At 35.3% G+C, this 18847-nt stretch overlaps 1 protein-coding gene across 1 annotated transcript in view; it reads right to left on the bottom strand.

Moving 5' to 3' along the window:
- The window catches only part of ITFG1 (integrin alpha FG-GAP repeat containing 1), a 71207-nt gene that overhangs the window by 3815 nt on the left and 48545 nt on the right, over positions 1–18847 (bottom strand). Inside the window, exons 11-17 of the mRNA XM_035543741.2 lie at positions 15518–15668; positions 14926–15034; positions 11804–11847; positions 9875–9953; positions 2738–2862; positions 1832–1914; positions 99–216 (exon numbers count right to left, since the gene is read on the bottom strand). Coding sequence (XP_035399634.1) covers positions 99–216; positions 1832–1914; positions 2738–2862; positions 9875–9953; positions 11804–11847; positions 14926–15034; positions 15518–15668 — 709 coding nt within the window. The remainder of the gene's footprint in view (positions 1–98; positions 217–1831; positions 1915–2737; positions 2863–9874; positions 9954–11803; positions 11848–14925; positions 15035–15517; positions 15669–18847) is intronic.

Below are 18847 nucleotides of genomic sequence, written 5' to 3'. Positions count from 1 at the left end.
TATACTGCAGAAAACTACTCAAAAACGTACATTATAAAATATCAGAAAATGTTAAATAGTATAGAAAATATAGAAAAAATACTACTAATTAAGCTTACCTTTTCTTGCCAGTGTAATATGCCAATTATTGCCAGGATGAAGACACAGACACCAATTAATGCTATAGCTGTTAGCAGCACAATGTTACTTGGGGTCAGATACAGCTTGGCACTCCAGCTATACAAAAGAGGAAAATCCAAGGAAACATTAATACCCTTCATTAGGAAGCAGAAAATAGATTTAATTTAAAAAGATGAAAAGAACTTGCTAGTGTTAACACATAACAACTTGGTCCACAGAAACCTAGTGGCTATACTTGAAGACTGGAGCTTAATGGTCTTTACTTAGAAATATATGGCTTAATATAATCATTTTCAGGTAATGCCACGTTGAAATTCAGTTGCTATATAACTATCCAGGAATGCCATGGATATCCTCAGGGACTGACGTTTTCCTCATTAGATTTATCTCACACTGTCTCCCTGGGACAAAGTAAAGTGCATAGGAAAGCCTTCCACAAAACTGTCTGGGACCTGGGGAGATGGAGAAGCAGGGTGAAGTAACCTGTAACAGACTGTTTACCCCACAAAGGAAGCTCTTCTTGAACAGGCTCATGGGGAACACTTAGGACTCTCTCAGTCTGAAATTTAGCCAGGGACAACTGTAGTTGTAGGCAAAAGAATCAGCTGATTATGTCAGGAAGATGCTGGAGAGCAATAAAACTAGGCACCTTAAGGCCATGTGGAAGACATCTCCAGAATGTTGTGGGGTCCTGAGGCTCAGTAACACCGTGCTTATACTCCAGGCTTCCCATCATGGGAGAGCTGTCAGCAGGATCCCTTATGTTGAGGCCTCTCAGAAAATGACACTTATATTAAAAGAAATCATGAATTTAAGAAGCATTTATTATGAAATCTGATTTCTCCTAGAATTCTATCCTCCACTATTCTATAGTGTCCATGAATTTTCTCTATAAGAACGCAAAAATAGTTTAAGGATAAGACAACTGAGAAGATTTCTATATAATGCATACCTTTAAATACCTCAAGTTTCTAACTAAATTTTCTACTTCTAGCAGATGTTATTCCTGTGGTTGTTAATTAGCAACTCAAGTGGCACATCACTTCTCAACTGTTATTTGTTCTATAGTAAAATTAGCTGCTGAAACTGATGTCAGAATCATTTCTGCATGATAAATGCAACTGACCTCGCTAGTAGATCAAGCGGCAAAAAGCAGCTGGAATATGCGACTAATGTTTTCTCTAACAGCAAAGACAGAAACATGCTTGCTTTCTGGGATAAACATTTTAATTGCAAAATGAATTCAGTGTTGAAGCTCTTGTGTAAGTAACCCTTTCACCTCTACTTAAAGAAAAACATTCATACCTATGGCAACAGATACCATTCAGAAGGGCTGAACCAAAGCTTTTATATGCAACTAGGCAGAAATTGCATGTTTGGCGAAACAACAATACTTGCTTCCATCATTACCATGCTTGCAATTTCTTAAAAAGAATGCTGGTAAATCTAGCAAGTAAGTTATTATTTACGAGAGTTGAGCTGGTAATAGGTTTTGATTGTTAATGGTTACTACATAGGAGTCCATGTGAATACTCACAAGTATTCGTCCCAGTCACAGAAGCAACAACATGAAGACAGCTAACTCCCGCCTCCTTGGCTGTTTTTTGATTTACTTTTTAGACAAGTGGCTTTTTAACCTACACATAATGCCTAATTTTATAGGCATTAATAATGTAATTTTGTGAAGTTCAATTCAAGATGATGAAATTACCTTCGAGGAACGTTATGAGGATATGGGATGACTATAAGCTGGGAGTTTGGTATGATAGCTGTCCATTCTTGTTTTCTTATGGACTGAAAGAAGAAGAAAGACTATGTCAATTCCTAGCAAACAATTCCTAATTTAAGAGCAAAGATTTCTGAAATTCTCTGTTGAAACATAAAAATCAACTGCTTTTTTTTTTTTCCTTTTGTAAGTATAAGTGACTATTCCCTTATGTTCATTCAAGCTTTTTCTTCTAAAAGTTCCAAAAACAACAACAAAAAGCAAAATAAGTGTTGCTGACATGAAACACAGCATCTGCTTAAAAAGTATAAAGCAACAACATAATAGGGAAAGAAGAAAAGAACCAATTCTGCAGAGGAATTTTATGCAGGCAAAGCAATTATCCAAATCACAGTTTGGACAGTATATTAATACAAATACCTTAAAGTAGTACCATCAGGTTTTTAAAAGACAGAGTGGTCAAGACCCTACTTCCATGTTCCACCTGAAATTTAGATTATCATGGCAATCTCCACCTCCTATCATATTGATCATGGTGCCAGCACTGAAGCAGAAAGGATTCTGAGTTTACAGGCCAGCCAGACCAGCCCCAGGGAAATCTTACATCTGAGACCATAATAATTGATCTATCAGACCTAATATGGATTTATGATACGAACAAGCACTGTAAACTAACATTTACAGACAACTCCAGTCATCTTTTGTTCTTACTGTTATAGCTTTAGGGCTTACACTCACCCCCAAAACCAGGCCTTATAGGGTGTTTTTTTTGCAAACTTCTTTGATATTTGTACTTCTGAAATAAGTGTCCCTAGCAGTATTTCTCTCTACACTCTATTAGGAAAGGTAACACCACAAATAGTAGTTTGACAATCTTAAATTTCAACTAACCTTTTCTCCTAAAGGACGAGGAATGCCAACATACAAATGGTCGAGGAAATTAGCACTACGTCCCAAGCCTAGCACATTGTATGGCAACTGGAGAGCAAAATGTGCCGATTGGCTAAGTTGTCCAGCTGCAATAAAATTAGAAAGGAAACTCAAGTTAGTATTTTGAAAAAAAAAAACAACAACAACAACAACAAAAAAAAACAAACCAAAAACCAAAAACTGTTCTATACAAACACACATTTCTGGGTCAACCATAAAAATGTTTAAAAAAATTGAACGACCACATGATTATTTAACTCTTAAAGACTCAATACCACATTTCCAAACTACTTGTGGGCACTAGAGAATTGCTTAAATGCTTGAGATTTCTAGGTAAGATGATTCTTTTGAGTGCCATTTCTATGTCAAACAAACTCTATTTGTTACTAGTTGAGAAGAAATGAGCTGTTGATGTTTGTTTTGATATGGTTAGTGCCAAGTCTCTTGCCCCACTGATTTACAAGCTCAGACTCAACATGTAAAGGTTCGCATTCTTAGTAGTAGTAAACAGTAACTATTGTTTTTTTTGTGTTACAAAATTAGCTAAGAAAATGATCATAAATTCTCAAATAATAATTTGATTTAATGACAACATGATTACAGTGGTTGCAAGTTACGTCCCTCACAAGAGCATGTAATTATAAATAACTACGTGAGAGACTGTAAGGGAAAAACAACATTCTTTGTTGGAGCTATCTACAGGTTCACCAACATCCTATTTCTAAGGTAGCCAATTACTCCATTTAAGTAGAACTCCTGTAATCTCAATTTCTGGCAAACTGATCCAGATCCTATGGGGATTCCTTTTTTTTTTTTCTCTCTCTCTAGAAAGCCTCTTAGCAAGTGATCTGGTTCCACAGCACGAATATTAGCATCTCATAAGCACCACAGGGAATTCAGCCCTGAAAATAAAAGGGGAAAGTGGACTGAATGTGCACACTTGCAACTTAGATGCCTATTATATACAGTGCTACTAACACCTGTGATACTTCTGAAAGCCCAAGCTCCAAAGCTGACATAACTACATTAGAATATGTTTTCATTAAAAATGACTTTACACCACAAAACTAGAGAATTAAAACTAGAAACACCAACTCTTCAAGTAAAGCAACAATTAAATCATAATATTGCTGATATTCAAACTTTCTGCACGTATTCACACCTGAACATTTTAAGTTTAGCAATATTGCACGCAATATTGCTAGAGTTCAAATACGGTTTCTATACAAAAAGAAGTCATAGAAAAACGTACTACATACTATATCACCACATAGAGCAACCAGAAAACCCCCCCTCTTAACAGAATTCGGGTATTCATTTATTAAACAATTCAAGCTTTTACTATGAACACAGTCTTTCTATATACTGACAAGTGAAATTCTACCTAATGAATCTTGCAATGTCAAGTGACTACCGAAATTAAACTTCCTTTGATTGTCTTGTACATGCTGCAATGTTTACATAAAGTGTCTAGCAGCTATTGCAGCGATGAATTTAGTGTCCACCTCACAATCCAATTTAGTTAAACGGCATGAGAGCTCAACGCAACAACAAAGAGTAAGCAGACTTCCAAAAGTTCCTAGTTTCCTGGGTTCCTAGCCCACAGGATTAATATTTTTGGTATACACGAGCTGTAATTATGACCCTATTCATTTCATACTAACTACAAAGTCAAAAATAAGTCTATTGACTTATATTGACATATTTCAAGAGAGAAAATTAAAAGGCTGAAGTGAAAACATGAAACAACGGATCAACCTGAAGCTCCATCCACGTTGAGCCTTGCTTGTGTAATTGCAAGGGTCTGTCTGGTATGTAAGACATGGTACATCAAAAAACGTATCAAAAATAGTTTTTGTAAGCTACACACCGCATAAAATAGCAGGCTCTCTCTGCCAAAGGTGATCTTATCACAAGAAGATATAGAAGGAACTGTATTTTTCCCTCAGCAGTTTGGCTTGTCAACATGGTAAGGAGTCAGCCAGTACTGCTATGGTTATGGAGCTGCTAGTCTTATCTGAGTGTAAAGCAGCAGATGGACAGACTTCAAGGCCAGGCCCTCACACAAAGCAGAAAAAGAGAAGGTATTTTGAGGTCTCTGATGTTGCATGAAAGAGGGAGAAAGCAAGCAGGAACACAATAAAATTGGATTGTGGTAAAGAGGGAAGTAGCAGATAGGAAGAAAAATGGAGTAAAAAGATGGTGATGGCTAGAGGTAGCCAGATGTTCATAGTATGAAGTTTCACGACAATCCTGCCATTCAACTTGTTCAGCTCTTGACTAGGCAACAATCTAATAAATTTAAAATGCTTCTCTTGTGCTGGTGCTACAATATGAAATTGGCTTTGTGCAGTTTATGAAAATACTCCAGTAAATTAACCAGCTGCTCTACATTAAAGTATCTGATCTTATTTATGTTTTTCTGAGTCCATATGGACACTTAGTTCTAAGAAAATCAGTTTGTGTTACTGAGAATAAAAGAAACGAAACCAAAAATATCAAGTAGGTAGTCTTTTCAAGAAAACACCAAGGATCATTACTGTGGACCACTCCAGCTTGCAAAAATGACATAACTGCAGTTTAGCCAAGGTCAGAGCTGTTAATAAATAGAGCTGTATAAACTGATACCAGTTCGATAAAGCCAGTATTACTGCAGTCTTCAAGCAAACACATTCAAAACCTGTGAGATTCAGTAATGCTACTATTTTATTATCACAAATGACTTTTTGCTTCTCATTGTTTTTTAAACTTCAGCATCCTTAAAAAAAGCCCCTAAAGTTGCATTTGATTAACTTTACTAAATTCATCTCATGTATCCCCCCAACTCACAAGAACGGCTTAGCTTTAATTCAATCTGTGCTCAACTTCAGCCTACTCTAGTTTTTGTCAGGCAGTGTTGAATGCAGGATTCAGCTGAAAAACTGTCAGAATAATATTAGAAATTTCTTAGAAGCCAATAAAAACCCAGAAATGCAGATGTAGAGTTAAAAATCCTGGATGACACACACTTAACTGTGGCATCTCTGTAAAAATAACAACTCCAAGAGGTGAAATAGGGAGTGAAGAAGGCAGATTGCAGAAAAGAGATGAGAGTGCATGCCTGAAATTAGTTTGCCTACTTCTCCCAGATTTACAACAGACCTTGATTTGATCATAAAATTCATTCAATATTAAAAGTTGTTACAACTGAATTCCCTCTCAGAGGGGAAAGGTCTGTGGAGATGTTAACGAAAGATGTAAGACCCAATACTTCTCAATTCTAATGCTTATTTTGGTAATTGCTATTCCTTGTAGGTAATTTAACAGTATTTCTTGTGTAAGATTAAAAGAGAATTGAGCAATGTAGAAGTAAAAGCACCAAGTATACGCTAATTATTATTCTGCTATCTTTTAACAGCACACTGGAATGTTAATAGTAGAGAGAGTAATTCTAACAATGTTTTAAAAAACCCTCTCAATTATGCAAATTTCCTGTAGTTAAGACTTGGCAGATCAAAGAACCTTAAAATGAGTTTGATAAGGACAGCCATATGTGCCTTGTTATTCTACTTTTCACATGAATATTGTATACATGAAAGATACCATATTTCAGAACTAAAGACCTGCAGAATTAGGAACATCAGAAACAGAACGATGAATGTTTCTTCATTTACTGTATGATTTACTTTAGCCCAGGGATGGAAGGATAACTTAAGAATAGATAAGTTTGGCTTCAGCGGTCCAGCCAATAACTGTTCCTATGCTAAGACCAGTGGTAAAGAGAAGTAGCATCAGTTGACATGAAAAAATAAATTGAACGCTGAACACCGTTCTCATTAGATAAAGAACAATGTTGTTATTCATGTTACTTTTTGGGAAAGATATTATATAAAAAAATGTAACAACAAACTATCAGATTCCTTCATTATTGCTTTCAAAAATTCAAAGCTTTGGATATGGATTGTTCCATGGTATTATATAAAGAATGGAAATAAGTTGACAAAAAATAGCTTTAAAATGGTATTGATACTATATTGTTTAAACTTAATGTGGAAAAGATAATGTGTAGGTTTATAAATGCCCCAAAAATACCATCTGGGTTTGGTACTGTCAACCAATACACATACATGAAAGTGTTGCTTGAGGTATTTCCTGACAGTCAAATAGAACACAATTCTGATATAACAGGCAAATCTTTTCATGACAGTAATCTGTATACCATTAAAATTCCAGTTAGAGAAACATTTACTGAATTTTACAAGTAGGACTTGAAAGAGAAGAAAGTTTAAGTACAAACTTAATATAACAGCTACAGAAAACTCAATTTTGAGAAGTACTTGCAGAAATTAAAGACAAAAAAATCTATTAACATATTACAATTCAGAAACCAATCAAAGAGTATTATAAAATTCCCTGTAACAATACTGTGAGGGTCATAAATACACTTGGAATTCATTATGAAATAACAGTAATGTCAAAACAGAAAAGGAAATTCATCATGATTGGACTCAGTTTTTTATTATTGTAAATATGGTAGTAGTGAAGATGAATGGTACTATAGCAGTATTAAATCATATTTGATAGATGTTTCTCAGCATAAATTGTAAAAAACATTCAATTTCTAAAAGCAACCCCCTTGAAAAAAAACAAACAACCAAACCTAAGATAATGTTTTTAAGGAAAAAAAAAATTTACTTTCCTTGGAAGAGGAAAGTGGAAAACAAAAGATTAAGAATATGATACATAAATTAGGCCCAAATTTTAAACCAGCTTTCCTCGCCACAGATAAAATGAACGTGTAAGCTATGTGCATTCTTCCATGACACAGATGCCAGTAGTTCAATCAACTTTATTTTGCCACTAGGTTATTTTATAAGATTGCATAAAAAACGAGTGCTAACGGGTCAAACACAAACCAAACCCATCTAAACTTGTAATTCTACATTTCCTCAAGGTAAGGTTCAAAATCAGCTTATATTTCTGTGAAGCAAGCTTTTAATATATATTCTGCATTCAGACCCCATAAACACATTATTTTTCATCTTCTGCTTAAAACTAAGTCAATTTATAAAAATTAACTTTATTTTAAAAAGCAGCATATCATAAATTATCCAGGTCTGCCAACATGCAATCCTCTACAATTACCATTTATTGTATCCCACATATATATAAAGTGTTTAAGGATTTGATAATACAGATTCTACTTGCTGTTAGACATGGTTTTATAAATGTATATTATGACCTCACTTAAAATATAGGACTTAAGTCTGAAATTGTGTTAACTGCAGATACATAGCAAAGTGAAAAACTGTTCCAACTACATGAACAATGAATCTAAATGAGTATAATTAGATCTGAGCAGAGGTTGTGTTGTAGTTTATTTGATTTATAGCTACTTTATAGCAGTTTCCTAAAGACGAAAAGGTCCGTTTGTATTACTAACATGTTTATTTACTTATGCAAAAAAGTCTTTGTTACATAGGCAGTACTTCTGATTCTTTGATAGTAAGATTGTGCGTAGGTATCTAAAGTCACATGGCCAGAGAACTATGAAGCTGTGTTTTCATTAAGTTAGTTTATCTTTGCATGTATGTACCAAATTTAGGCAGGCCCACATTAAGGCCCAGTGAGCCTGAAGCAGTAAATACATTACACTACTTAAAACCCACTGATTTCTTCATTTAGATGCATGTTCATTCAATGAATACACTGAATGAACTTTAATTGGTAGTCTGGAAAGATGTTTGCTAATCCAGAAATTACAGTAAATTCCAGCAACTGTGACAGCAACTGTCAAGAAGCTTTATTAATGGCTCTATACTCCAAGAAGATAGCCCTGAAGAGTACAGAGGGGTAGTGACCAACTGCAAGGCATTTAGTTAACAGCAGAAAGAAGAGATCAGTTACCCAGTCATCAAGAACAGAACAGGCACTCCAATAAGCAGTAAAGTAAAATGGACAACAATAGGTATCTCTAGAGATCTCGCCTGAGTCAAAATGCCTTCAAAACCACGACATGAACTGTGAAATAAAACATGTCTGTATTTGCATGGATATCCATCCCGCATCTCTTTGCGAGCAGTCCTGTTTCCTGGCTGGAACCTACAACACTTTTTAGCCTTACATTCTATGTCCCCATAATCCCTCCACAGAACACTAAGCCTTTGTCCGCTATGTTCCTTTGTTACTGCTTGGGCAAGAACATTTCAGGCTATGGCTAACTCCAACTGTATGTATATTGACCATATGGCCAGCTTGAGGACAAAACAGACCAAATAACTGTTGATCTCTAACTAAGGTCTTTTTCTCACATGGAATTCTACCTAACTGTTGATTTTGAAAGAACAAGTAAAGTTTTACTCGAGGCACATATGTTTCAATTAAAATTGGCTTCAGTAGGCCAACAGATTCAAGTTATTTGGGACTACAAATAACCAAGACAGTACACCGAAGTAAGTTCCACGTCCACAGGAATTCATGCTTTTAAGGAATAAGGAGAGCGATCCTGTACAAGCCTTTACCAGTATTTTCCAGTATGGTTAAAAAAGTTTTCTGTGACTTGGCTCTGACAAAGTTTGCCAGCCCTCATCTTGATAATTTGCAATAATAGAGATATGCCAGTTGTTACCCAATGTGAACTGGCTGCCTAAGGGCAAGAGTCTGGTATACTATTCTATCTGAGACTACCTGAAAATCTCTAAGCTCATGATGCAGTTCTGAGTGTTTCTACCTAAACAAGTAAGCTCTTACTAGAATTCACTTACGAAGAAAAACTTCAGAGCAATAAAACTGAGAACAAAACTGGTAGGATGATTAGTTGGTTAAAGTGAATTTGTGCACCTGGAAAGAGTATTCTGCATTTTCGTATTAGCATTAATTACTAATTTAACCAACAAATGCAGGTTAATACTTTCAAGCCCATAGCACATATGAATATAGAAGTATTGCATATTTCAGGATATCTTATTTCTTTATCTTTTCTAGGGTGGAATAAACAGTTCTGAGCACAGCGTTCAAGGTGAGAGAATTATCACTGATTTATGATCCAATATATCCACATTTCTTCCCCTAGACTATTGCTATTATTTAGTCATGTGTATTCTTATGAGATTATCTTACCTGACCCATTTTTCAGGTATCCATTTGCATCTACAGTTGTGTACATGATGTAAGGACCAGGCTGATTAACACCGAAAGGCTACAAGGGCGGGGGGGGGGGGGGGGGGGGGGGAGGGTGTATAGGAAGGGAGGAAGAAGCAGGCAAAATTTTAGGAACACATAAAGCAATACTAATTAAATAGTAAACCAAAGACACTTTCACAGAAAAATGATTTCTTTATATGGATAATTCTGAAACCTTGTTATTGCTTTGCTCATGGTAATATGTGAAAATTCATTTTCAAAACAAGGCTTATTAGTTGTCTAAGTACCATTTAGCTTCTCGTGAAGAGCACAATACTACTCAGTCCTATGGCAAAAGATTTGATGTTTTCTGGGGAGTTCTAAGTATACTAGAAAACTAAATTCAAAGAAATTATAACTGCATGTTCTGAAAAAAACAGAACTCATTCAATATTTTCTGAGAATGCACCATCTTGATGGACTTTCTGAATCTAAAAATACTACACAAATTCAAAATTGTTATTATTCAGCGGTATTTCATTAAAAATTGTTATTATTCAGCAGTATTTTATTTAATTAAAGTGGCTGAATAATTACTTCTCAAGTACCAATATCTATTTAAAATAAATTCTTTGGAGGCAGAAAATGTGTTTAAACATCAAAGTACAGTTACAGGGGGGAAATGGAAGAAAAAAACAAAGGGAGCGGTGGATTACTGAGTGATGAACCACGTCAAATGTGCCTAAGTGAGAACGGGATGCATGCGTAGGGGAAATTATTTGTTAAGGTGGGAGGGAGGGGGGAACAAGTGAAAAAAAAGATGTTTTTTTCTTCCCCTTCAAATGCCAAATTTAAGCTGATATTAGGGCACTCAGTTCAGTAGATGATCTTTCAGATGAGTTGCAGAAAGAACACTGAAGAAGAGATGACACATTTCACATCATGCCTCAAAAATAGTAAGTTGTAAACCATAAGAATAAAGTGATAATGATGAAAGATGGGATCAAAGCTTGAAAAAGAATAATGAATTGGCTAGAATGAAAGGTAAGGAGACAGATAAAATATGTTAATGCAGAACTGTGAAAGATGAGTAAATAAGGTTAAAACATGCTTTATTTTTCCCAGGTAGCTGTATTCAGGCATAACATACTTCATGATACTTTCTAACAGAATTTCTTTTACAGTGAAGGCATTAGTATTTCAATGATCTTTATAATGAGGCGCTCATCAACATCTGTTGTTCTGTTGTGAAGATCTACTTTCTAAACCTTTAGTTTTGCAATTAAGCTAATAATACTACCAAAATCCCTTATTATTTTGTAACAGAAATTACCCTTATGACTTAAAATAGGCTTGTAGAAAAAGTTCATATTTTTGCACAGCTAAGATGCAAACTCTAGCTTTGATTTCTCTGAGTTCCTCTTTTAGGCCATCTTTCACTGTGAAAACTAATCTGCTAACTGAAAGTTTGGTGGTTGATATGCAAGGTCTCTGAAGATGATTAAAACACTTGAAATAGAAATTAGCACATGAACATGTAACTGATCTGCAGAACCATTAGAACCAAGTACTTTCCTTTCCCTTCTCTTCTATCCTTCATTGTACCCATATACTCTATGTTGGCCCACAAGTTGCTGTCAGGCAGCCCATGGCTCAGTCTGTCCCACATTTTTCTTGTATCTGTATATCCAGCCCTTGTGATGCTGCATAACAATGCTCACTGCAGAATCAGTCAATTCTTTTTGTCTCTGAGCAGGCAGCTGGAGAAAGATATGGGTCTCAAATACATAGAACCTGACCAGTCATGATTTGGATTACACATTCTTCCAGTCAGTGACTCTTCTCAGTTATGTATGTGGACATCTCCCAGCATAATAAAGTCCCAGCTCATCTGAAGCTAAATAGTAAAGTTATAATTATACTTACAGTTATTTTCCGAGGACAGTCATTAGAACAGAGGCCACTGAGAACTGCAAGTACAAAAGGTGAGCTTACAGTGTTTATATTAACATCCATCTTACAAGCACAACCTCTGAAACCCATTAAAGTATATTAACAGATGTCATGTACCATTAAAATTCATAAAGAAAATAACTTCCTTTTGTATGACTTATGTACTTTTTTTTTTTAAATCTGTTTGAGATATATTGCTTTGTAGAAATTAATCAGCTAATCGCTGTTTTGTCATACCTCATTTGTTAGGCAGCTTCCAAAAGATTTGCCAGTTGAAAAAATTCCAAATTATAACACGTTAAAAATAGTGGACTACACATTTTATTCATTAACATTCACTTCTAACCATTTAAAAAAAAAATACTTGACAGATATTCAGCTTTACTGTTTTAACTGATAGAAAGGAAAGCAAAGGCTTTTCCCCATATACTAGTGACAGCTTTACAATTGATTTAAAGAAATTCACTGAAATTCTAATAAACAGAACTGCCATTACCCATTTATTCTATGTATTCAAAAGTATTGTAAGCATATGGGTATAAAGCTACTTAATATCTAAAGCCTATGAGTTGTTAAATTACTTGTTAGCTTGAAAAATCAGTTAAATTACAGAAATACTAAACATTTATAAGTTTCATTAAGTGAGGGACAATGAAAGCCATCTGTTCTATAACCTAAAATACCGTGTCACATTATCAGAATATCATATTAAAATGCCTTTTAAAAGAAAATAACAGCAAAAAGAAAAATAACAGGCACATACGCATACAAGAAATCTAAGGTGTTATTACAATGCAATGTTCAGACTTAAATGACAACAGTTTGGTTGAGAAGCAGCCCAGTAATGGCCATGAGCAGGGAAAAAGATACAAACAAGACCACATCGGTGCAGCAGACAAATAAAAACATAACCTCTCCACGAGTTATATTGCCAAGCAAGTGCTGCAGACAGAGAAAATAAACATGTGGACCAGATTTGATGGCAGGTCATTCTGACCGACAGAAAGCTTCTAAAGCATTTTCTATCTACTTTAAGGTTCCACTGAGGTTCAAGTATAAAATGTTTGGTGACAGTTAAGTACCAAGTGGTGTACATAAGACGTTCACAGTGTAGCAGTGTGATCAGAAAATATTCCAAACTAGAGTCAGAAATGGTACTGTTCTAGCGAAGGACCATTTGTAATATTCTGAGTGCAAATCTTAACAACTGTTATAACTCCCAAGTTATAATTTATTTGCAACTTAACATTTGAGACATCCAAATACAGAAGCATCTGTTGTTTTTATATAGTCAAAAAGAAAGTCTGGACATCTGGACAAATAAAATGAAGGTGTGGCAAAGCACAATTTGAAGACTGTCTGTATCTACTAATATACTTTTAAAGCTATGAGTTTATTCTATATGTTAGACAGAGGTGTGTATGCAAGTGGCACCAACTCTTCCCATTTTGATGCAAAACAGCACACTGCAATTTGCTGTTCAATTTCACTGCTGGAACAAATAATCTGACCAAGTGCACTGGACATCAGATTTAATGAGCATAACTGCTCTCATTGTCCATATACCAAGTAAGTGAACACAATGCATTTAGCGATACACCAATTGGCATAAAGCATGTTTTGTTAGAAATACTCTCCCTTTATCACAGCACAATTTTTTTTAGACAACTCTAATTCCCATTTTATGGGGTTTCTATGCAGAAATGCTCACACCCTGAAATGATGCTAAAAAAGGCTTGCTTTGATTTTTAAGATATAAGTACATACATTGAATCAAAAAGCACGTCAGAAATTATTCCTTTCCCTCATTCAAAATATCACAGTTGTTATTCTAATATAACTTCATGAAGTAAAAGATTTTTCTAGAAGGCTTTCTGCATGCTCATGTTTATTATATTACCCATATGCAGTATTATTTAAAAAGAAGGCTTCCACCAACATGGCAAATCACTGTAGTCCGTTACGATGAAAATAAATCCCAAGCTAAGGAGAAAATAATAAATACGTCAGCCCACAGTAGTGGCTGCAGTTCTTATGATGTGTAGAAGACTGAAGCATTAGGTATATTTAAGTAAAATGAAGACAAATGCAATCTTTCCACAGCAAACCTCCAGTTCACTGGTGTAGTTTTCTCCACATGAGTTTACTTACAGCCTCATCTTTTACTCTTCCTCAAAAAAAAAAAAATCAAGCAAGATAGACAAGCAATGGACTCAAAGCTCGACACCTTTGCAGTCTGGAAGAACATGGTAGGGCACGCAATTTGAACATTTAATTACTTTCAGTTACAAATATCATAATCTAACTCTAGCCTTTTAAACCAAGGCTTTAATTCACATACCCTTGCTATGTTAACTGTCATCCTAAATTGTTATAATATGATATATTTTAGGAAAGCTGACGTTTAGGAAATTATTCTTACTATTCACTCTTCGCATTTTTTTTTTTTAAGTTGGTTACTTTCTGTTGTATGCACAGACGCAGCATTTCTTGTCATCTATCAATATGGACTGAAGACATGAATCTTCCTTAAATTTCTTTTAGTTTGAATAACTCAGTTTCCCTGCAGATTATATTTTAGACACTTGATAATTCTCATTCTCCCTTCAAAAGCCAGCTGAGAAATCAACTTTTAAAGACCTAGTACTGCCTTTACAATTTTGCTAGAATGCAAAATTGGTTAATGAAAGCTCCAGGATGCAAGGAAGAATTTAGACTGCTTCTAGGTAACAAGTGAAATAAGACACACATTCTTGTGAAAACAAAAATACAAGCTCTAAAGATGATGAACCCTTAAAGGATATTGCCGTCAAAACTGGTAAAAAAAACAGCTAAAGTGCTGAAAATAATGGCCAGAATCAACTTGGAATATAAATAAGTACACTAAAATAAAACAAGAAAAAAAGTTAGATAAGTCGTTTTTGTTTGGTATCAAAGTATAGATTCTGCAATATACTTATGCAGTCCCTAATATTTTCCATGCCATGCTTTTTCTTTTATCATGCATAGAGCATTACCATAATATTACCATACACAGAGGATCAAATATTCCCCTAAAGATCTGATGTTTATTTGATTATATGGAAATAACTTACCAATAACTTTAACAAAATAGGCATCTGCCTCAAAGTTGTTTTTTAATGTATGGATAGCAAAGTCCTTGTTGGGATAGCCTTTGCTTACTACAATGATATCCAAGATTCCCTAGAGGGGAAAAAAAAGTTTGTTAGAGTTCTGATTTACTCTAGATAACATCTAAATTTAGCAAGTAAATTCTCTTAGAGATGCAAAGGAAAAACATGGAGCATGTGCAGCAAAGTTTATGCTTCCACTACTAACATTAACACCTTTCATATCATATTAATCTTAGGCAATATTAGATAGAGCGCTCCATCCACAGCTAACCAGGGCAACACACGTGGTCTGTGGCTTCTTTCTTGCCACGGAAGACAGCAGCTCAAATGGAGCATATGGAGGGCCAGCAAACTTTTAGTCACTGATGGGCTGCTGCTACCTGCCCAGCTTCCAGAGAGCATCTCAAGGTAGCAGCAACGTTCCAGACTAAAAGCACTGTCTGCCACAAGCTGTATAGCAAATGTTTATACAAAGCAGTCTACCAACGGCACAAAAAGACAGATACAGCAACACAGAGTGATGCTGCTTGCTGTAGTAAAGAGCTGAACTTACGTCTTCATATATGTCAAAGAAGGTTGCTACCACTGCATCCTTGATTTGATTTAGATCTGAGAGCTCCCAAAAAACTTTAAACATACGACGCACACTCTTGCAGCTCACATTATTGCATGGGACATTTTCTAGTAAAAAGGCTTGTTGGTTGCTGTAAAACAAATATATATAACAACTTACTTCCTATAAATAAAAAGTCTAAATAATAAATATTTTTCTACAATATTTTTCTAGTGTCCAATACAAATGAAGTAGAGTAAATAAATAAAAATATTAAAACAAAAACCCAAAGCTAGCAGCCAATAGTTACTTTCAAATCCATAAGCATTTATGTTAATTTCACAGACAGAATTACAACCATCATGTCACACCTGATTTAAACCTACGAATACACTAAATAAATAGTTCAAAATCAGCAGGAATAATTTCATTATTCTTACTTTATTCTGAGACAAGTTCAAGTGCACCTAACTACCATTTTCCTTAATCCCTCCCCATGGTCCCTCAGCTTATATGCTACTTGAAATGTGTCAGTGCTTTTTTCATTATTTTATGACAATCTGTTCCCACCCCAAGTTCTATTAATAAATTTTCTTACACATTACATGATGTTTTACACATTTAAGATTAAAGCACATCTCCATTAGTACATTTGCAATTGTTTCAAAGCAAAAACCAAGCCAAAAAATGACTAGGATAGTAAAAAACTGGATGGGACAAACCAAGTTAGACATTTGCTGTCACACAACAAACAAACAGAGAGAAAGGCTGTAATACTGAAACAAGAAACAAACAGATCAGAGTAGCAGGTGTGGCATAGCAAAAAGCCTCCCTTCTGAAAAATTCATCTAATATGCATCAGTTTGTCGGTGGGAGACACAGATGAGTGACACAGGGTTCATACCTGCAGGTTCATATATGCACCCTGATGGCTAGTAGCATCATACATAGCCTCTAATATTGTAAGGTTGCCACTCTCACTGGAATGGTGAAAACCTTCAGGACTTCACCAGCTGGGAGTCTGATTCCTTGGCAAGTCTCAGTTACTATCCTGGGAGCCCACAGGGATCCATCACTGCCTTGGCAGTGGGAACAGATGAAGTTTCCTCTTCTCTTTCCGGGGGCAGAGCCAGGAAACGGAGCAGCCAACTGCTGCTAGCTAGCAGCAAAACTAGCTAAGCATGTCAGAGCCCAGGGCAATTACCAAAAACACTTCTTCATTATGACCTTGAACATAATGCCATTCCAGAAGGTGACAAAAGGTGTTTTTCCATATCTTAACAGCATCCAAGGCCTCCAGGATACAGTCACAGTAACTTCAGCTTTTTTCCTTAGGAAAGTTTTTGTTTCTATGGAATATTTCAGGTAATTTGCTTCTAATAAGAATCATATCCCACAATACTCATATTTCTGCACCATCCTTTTCAGAAGGAGAGGAAGGCAAAACATTCACCTTGAGGAAAAAAATATTTCTGACAATGTAGTAATAGTTTATTTGCACAATGTCAAGTTAGTATTTCAAGATCTACAATGGGAATAACATAGGATTTTGTTCACTGTAAGATTTATCAAAAAATCAAATGGGATATTTAAATATTTTCCTCAAAACCTTATAATCACATTTCTTGAGCTTCTTTGAAAAACAAAGAATAGGCCTCTATTTCTCTGCCATACACCTGCATTTGACTGAGCCTTAATCTGAACAACCCACTTGTTACAATGTCAATGTTAAAAGCATGAATATATAGAATCAATGTCTAGCTAAAAATCAACTTAGGTGATCTACAATATTTAAGGCATTGTATTATCTGAACCTGAGAACTCATAACCATAACTTGAAATTGCTAAGTGCTCACATTCTTATTGTATGTCAAATTAACCAACTATAAAATTAAGGTGTGACAACTCAAGCTAAGCAAATTGTTTCAATTTCTCTTTATCATCATCTTGGCATAAGATGTATATACAACATTCAAAATAGAGTCCAAGTAACTGCTAGCCACATTTTATCTTTCTTGATCCTCAATTCCAGGCCACTTCCCGGGCTGTGCTGATATGGGAGCTGCCCCGTGCCATGTCTCAGCACGGGAGGGGGAAGCCTTGGTTGGGGGCCATTTGTTTGAAAGGCTACAGCAACAGGAGAAGTTGCAGTGCCTGGCTGTTTGCAAAGGGAAGAGCCATCAGCTGTTTACTGCCTCCATCAGCTGTTCAGTTCTTTCTTGGAAGAACTCCTGAGGACTGGATTTGGCCTGTGGGCTGCTAATTGATTTCTTACGCTTTTTTAGGGCTTTAATTAATTTACAATTACCGGAATCAAAGCATCTTCCTCTGTATTTTATTTCTACTTCATGCTATGATTACCAAGAGCAAATTCATGACCTTGTTATTTTGAACCAAATTTTGAAGGAAATTCACAGTCAGAAAAAAAATCTACCTATAACAGTAGAAATCGACAACATATACTTAAAATGACAAACCAATGTCCCTTAAAGCCTATAGGAAAACACAGACTGTTAAAATGATAAAACCATAAATCAATGCTCATGTGCTACAAAAATGCGTAACAGACAATAGAGAAAAAATCACCTTAAATACCAAGAATTCAGAGTTCTTTTGCACTGCGTATTAAGACTAGCATAATCACCCTTAACCGGATACTTGCTGAACTTTTAATGTTTATTAAACATTTACTATTATATTCACACCATTGTGTACACAGTGTCACCAACTAGTGTACTACCTGCAGAACTTTATCTGAAACAACTTACAAACGATGCTCAGGAAGTATAGAATTGTCTACAGATTGGAACCTTCTGACTGAAGGCCACATGCAGCAAAGCTAAATCTAGTAAGACTGAATTACTACAAGCATGGCTTAACACCAAAGACAGACTGAAGATTTATCTCAGTTTTATTTTAACATGCTACTTCACAATTACAATTAAATATATACTGCTTAATTTCATACAACTCTCATTCCATCAGTTTTAGGCTATGCCATCTACTGTTATACAGGGGACATCTAAACAACTAATATCTTACTCTAGACATTTAGAATAAATTAAATTGCCTGTATTTTTAAAACTGCTCATCTACAGTCAATCATTTCTACATTTTAAAGAAGTTCTTTATCCAACCCTGTTTCTGAAAGTGACGACTAAAAATGATTTAGGAAGAGATGATTTGGTCAAATGAGAGTCCTTTTAAGTAGACTCATGCAAAGGATTAATACACATACATTTATTTAAAACTGTGCATGAGTGCCTGGAGAACTTTGCAGAAGTGTGTTATACTTAAAGTTTTTCATTCAACTGTTCACATACAGTTTTT

The sequence above is a fragment of the Cygnus atratus genome, chromosome 12 (genome assembly GCF_013377495.2).
Source record: "Cygnus atratus isolate AKBS03 ecotype Queensland, Australia chromosome 12, CAtr_DNAZoo_HiC_assembly, whole genome shotgun sequence".
In the NCBI taxonomy this organism is placed as follows: domain Eukaryota; kingdom Metazoa; phylum Chordata; class Aves; order Anseriformes; family Anatidae; genus Cygnus; species Cygnus atratus.
The sequence above is the reverse complement of the archived record's forward strand: the minus strand, read 5'-3'. Positions and strand labels throughout refer to the sequence as shown.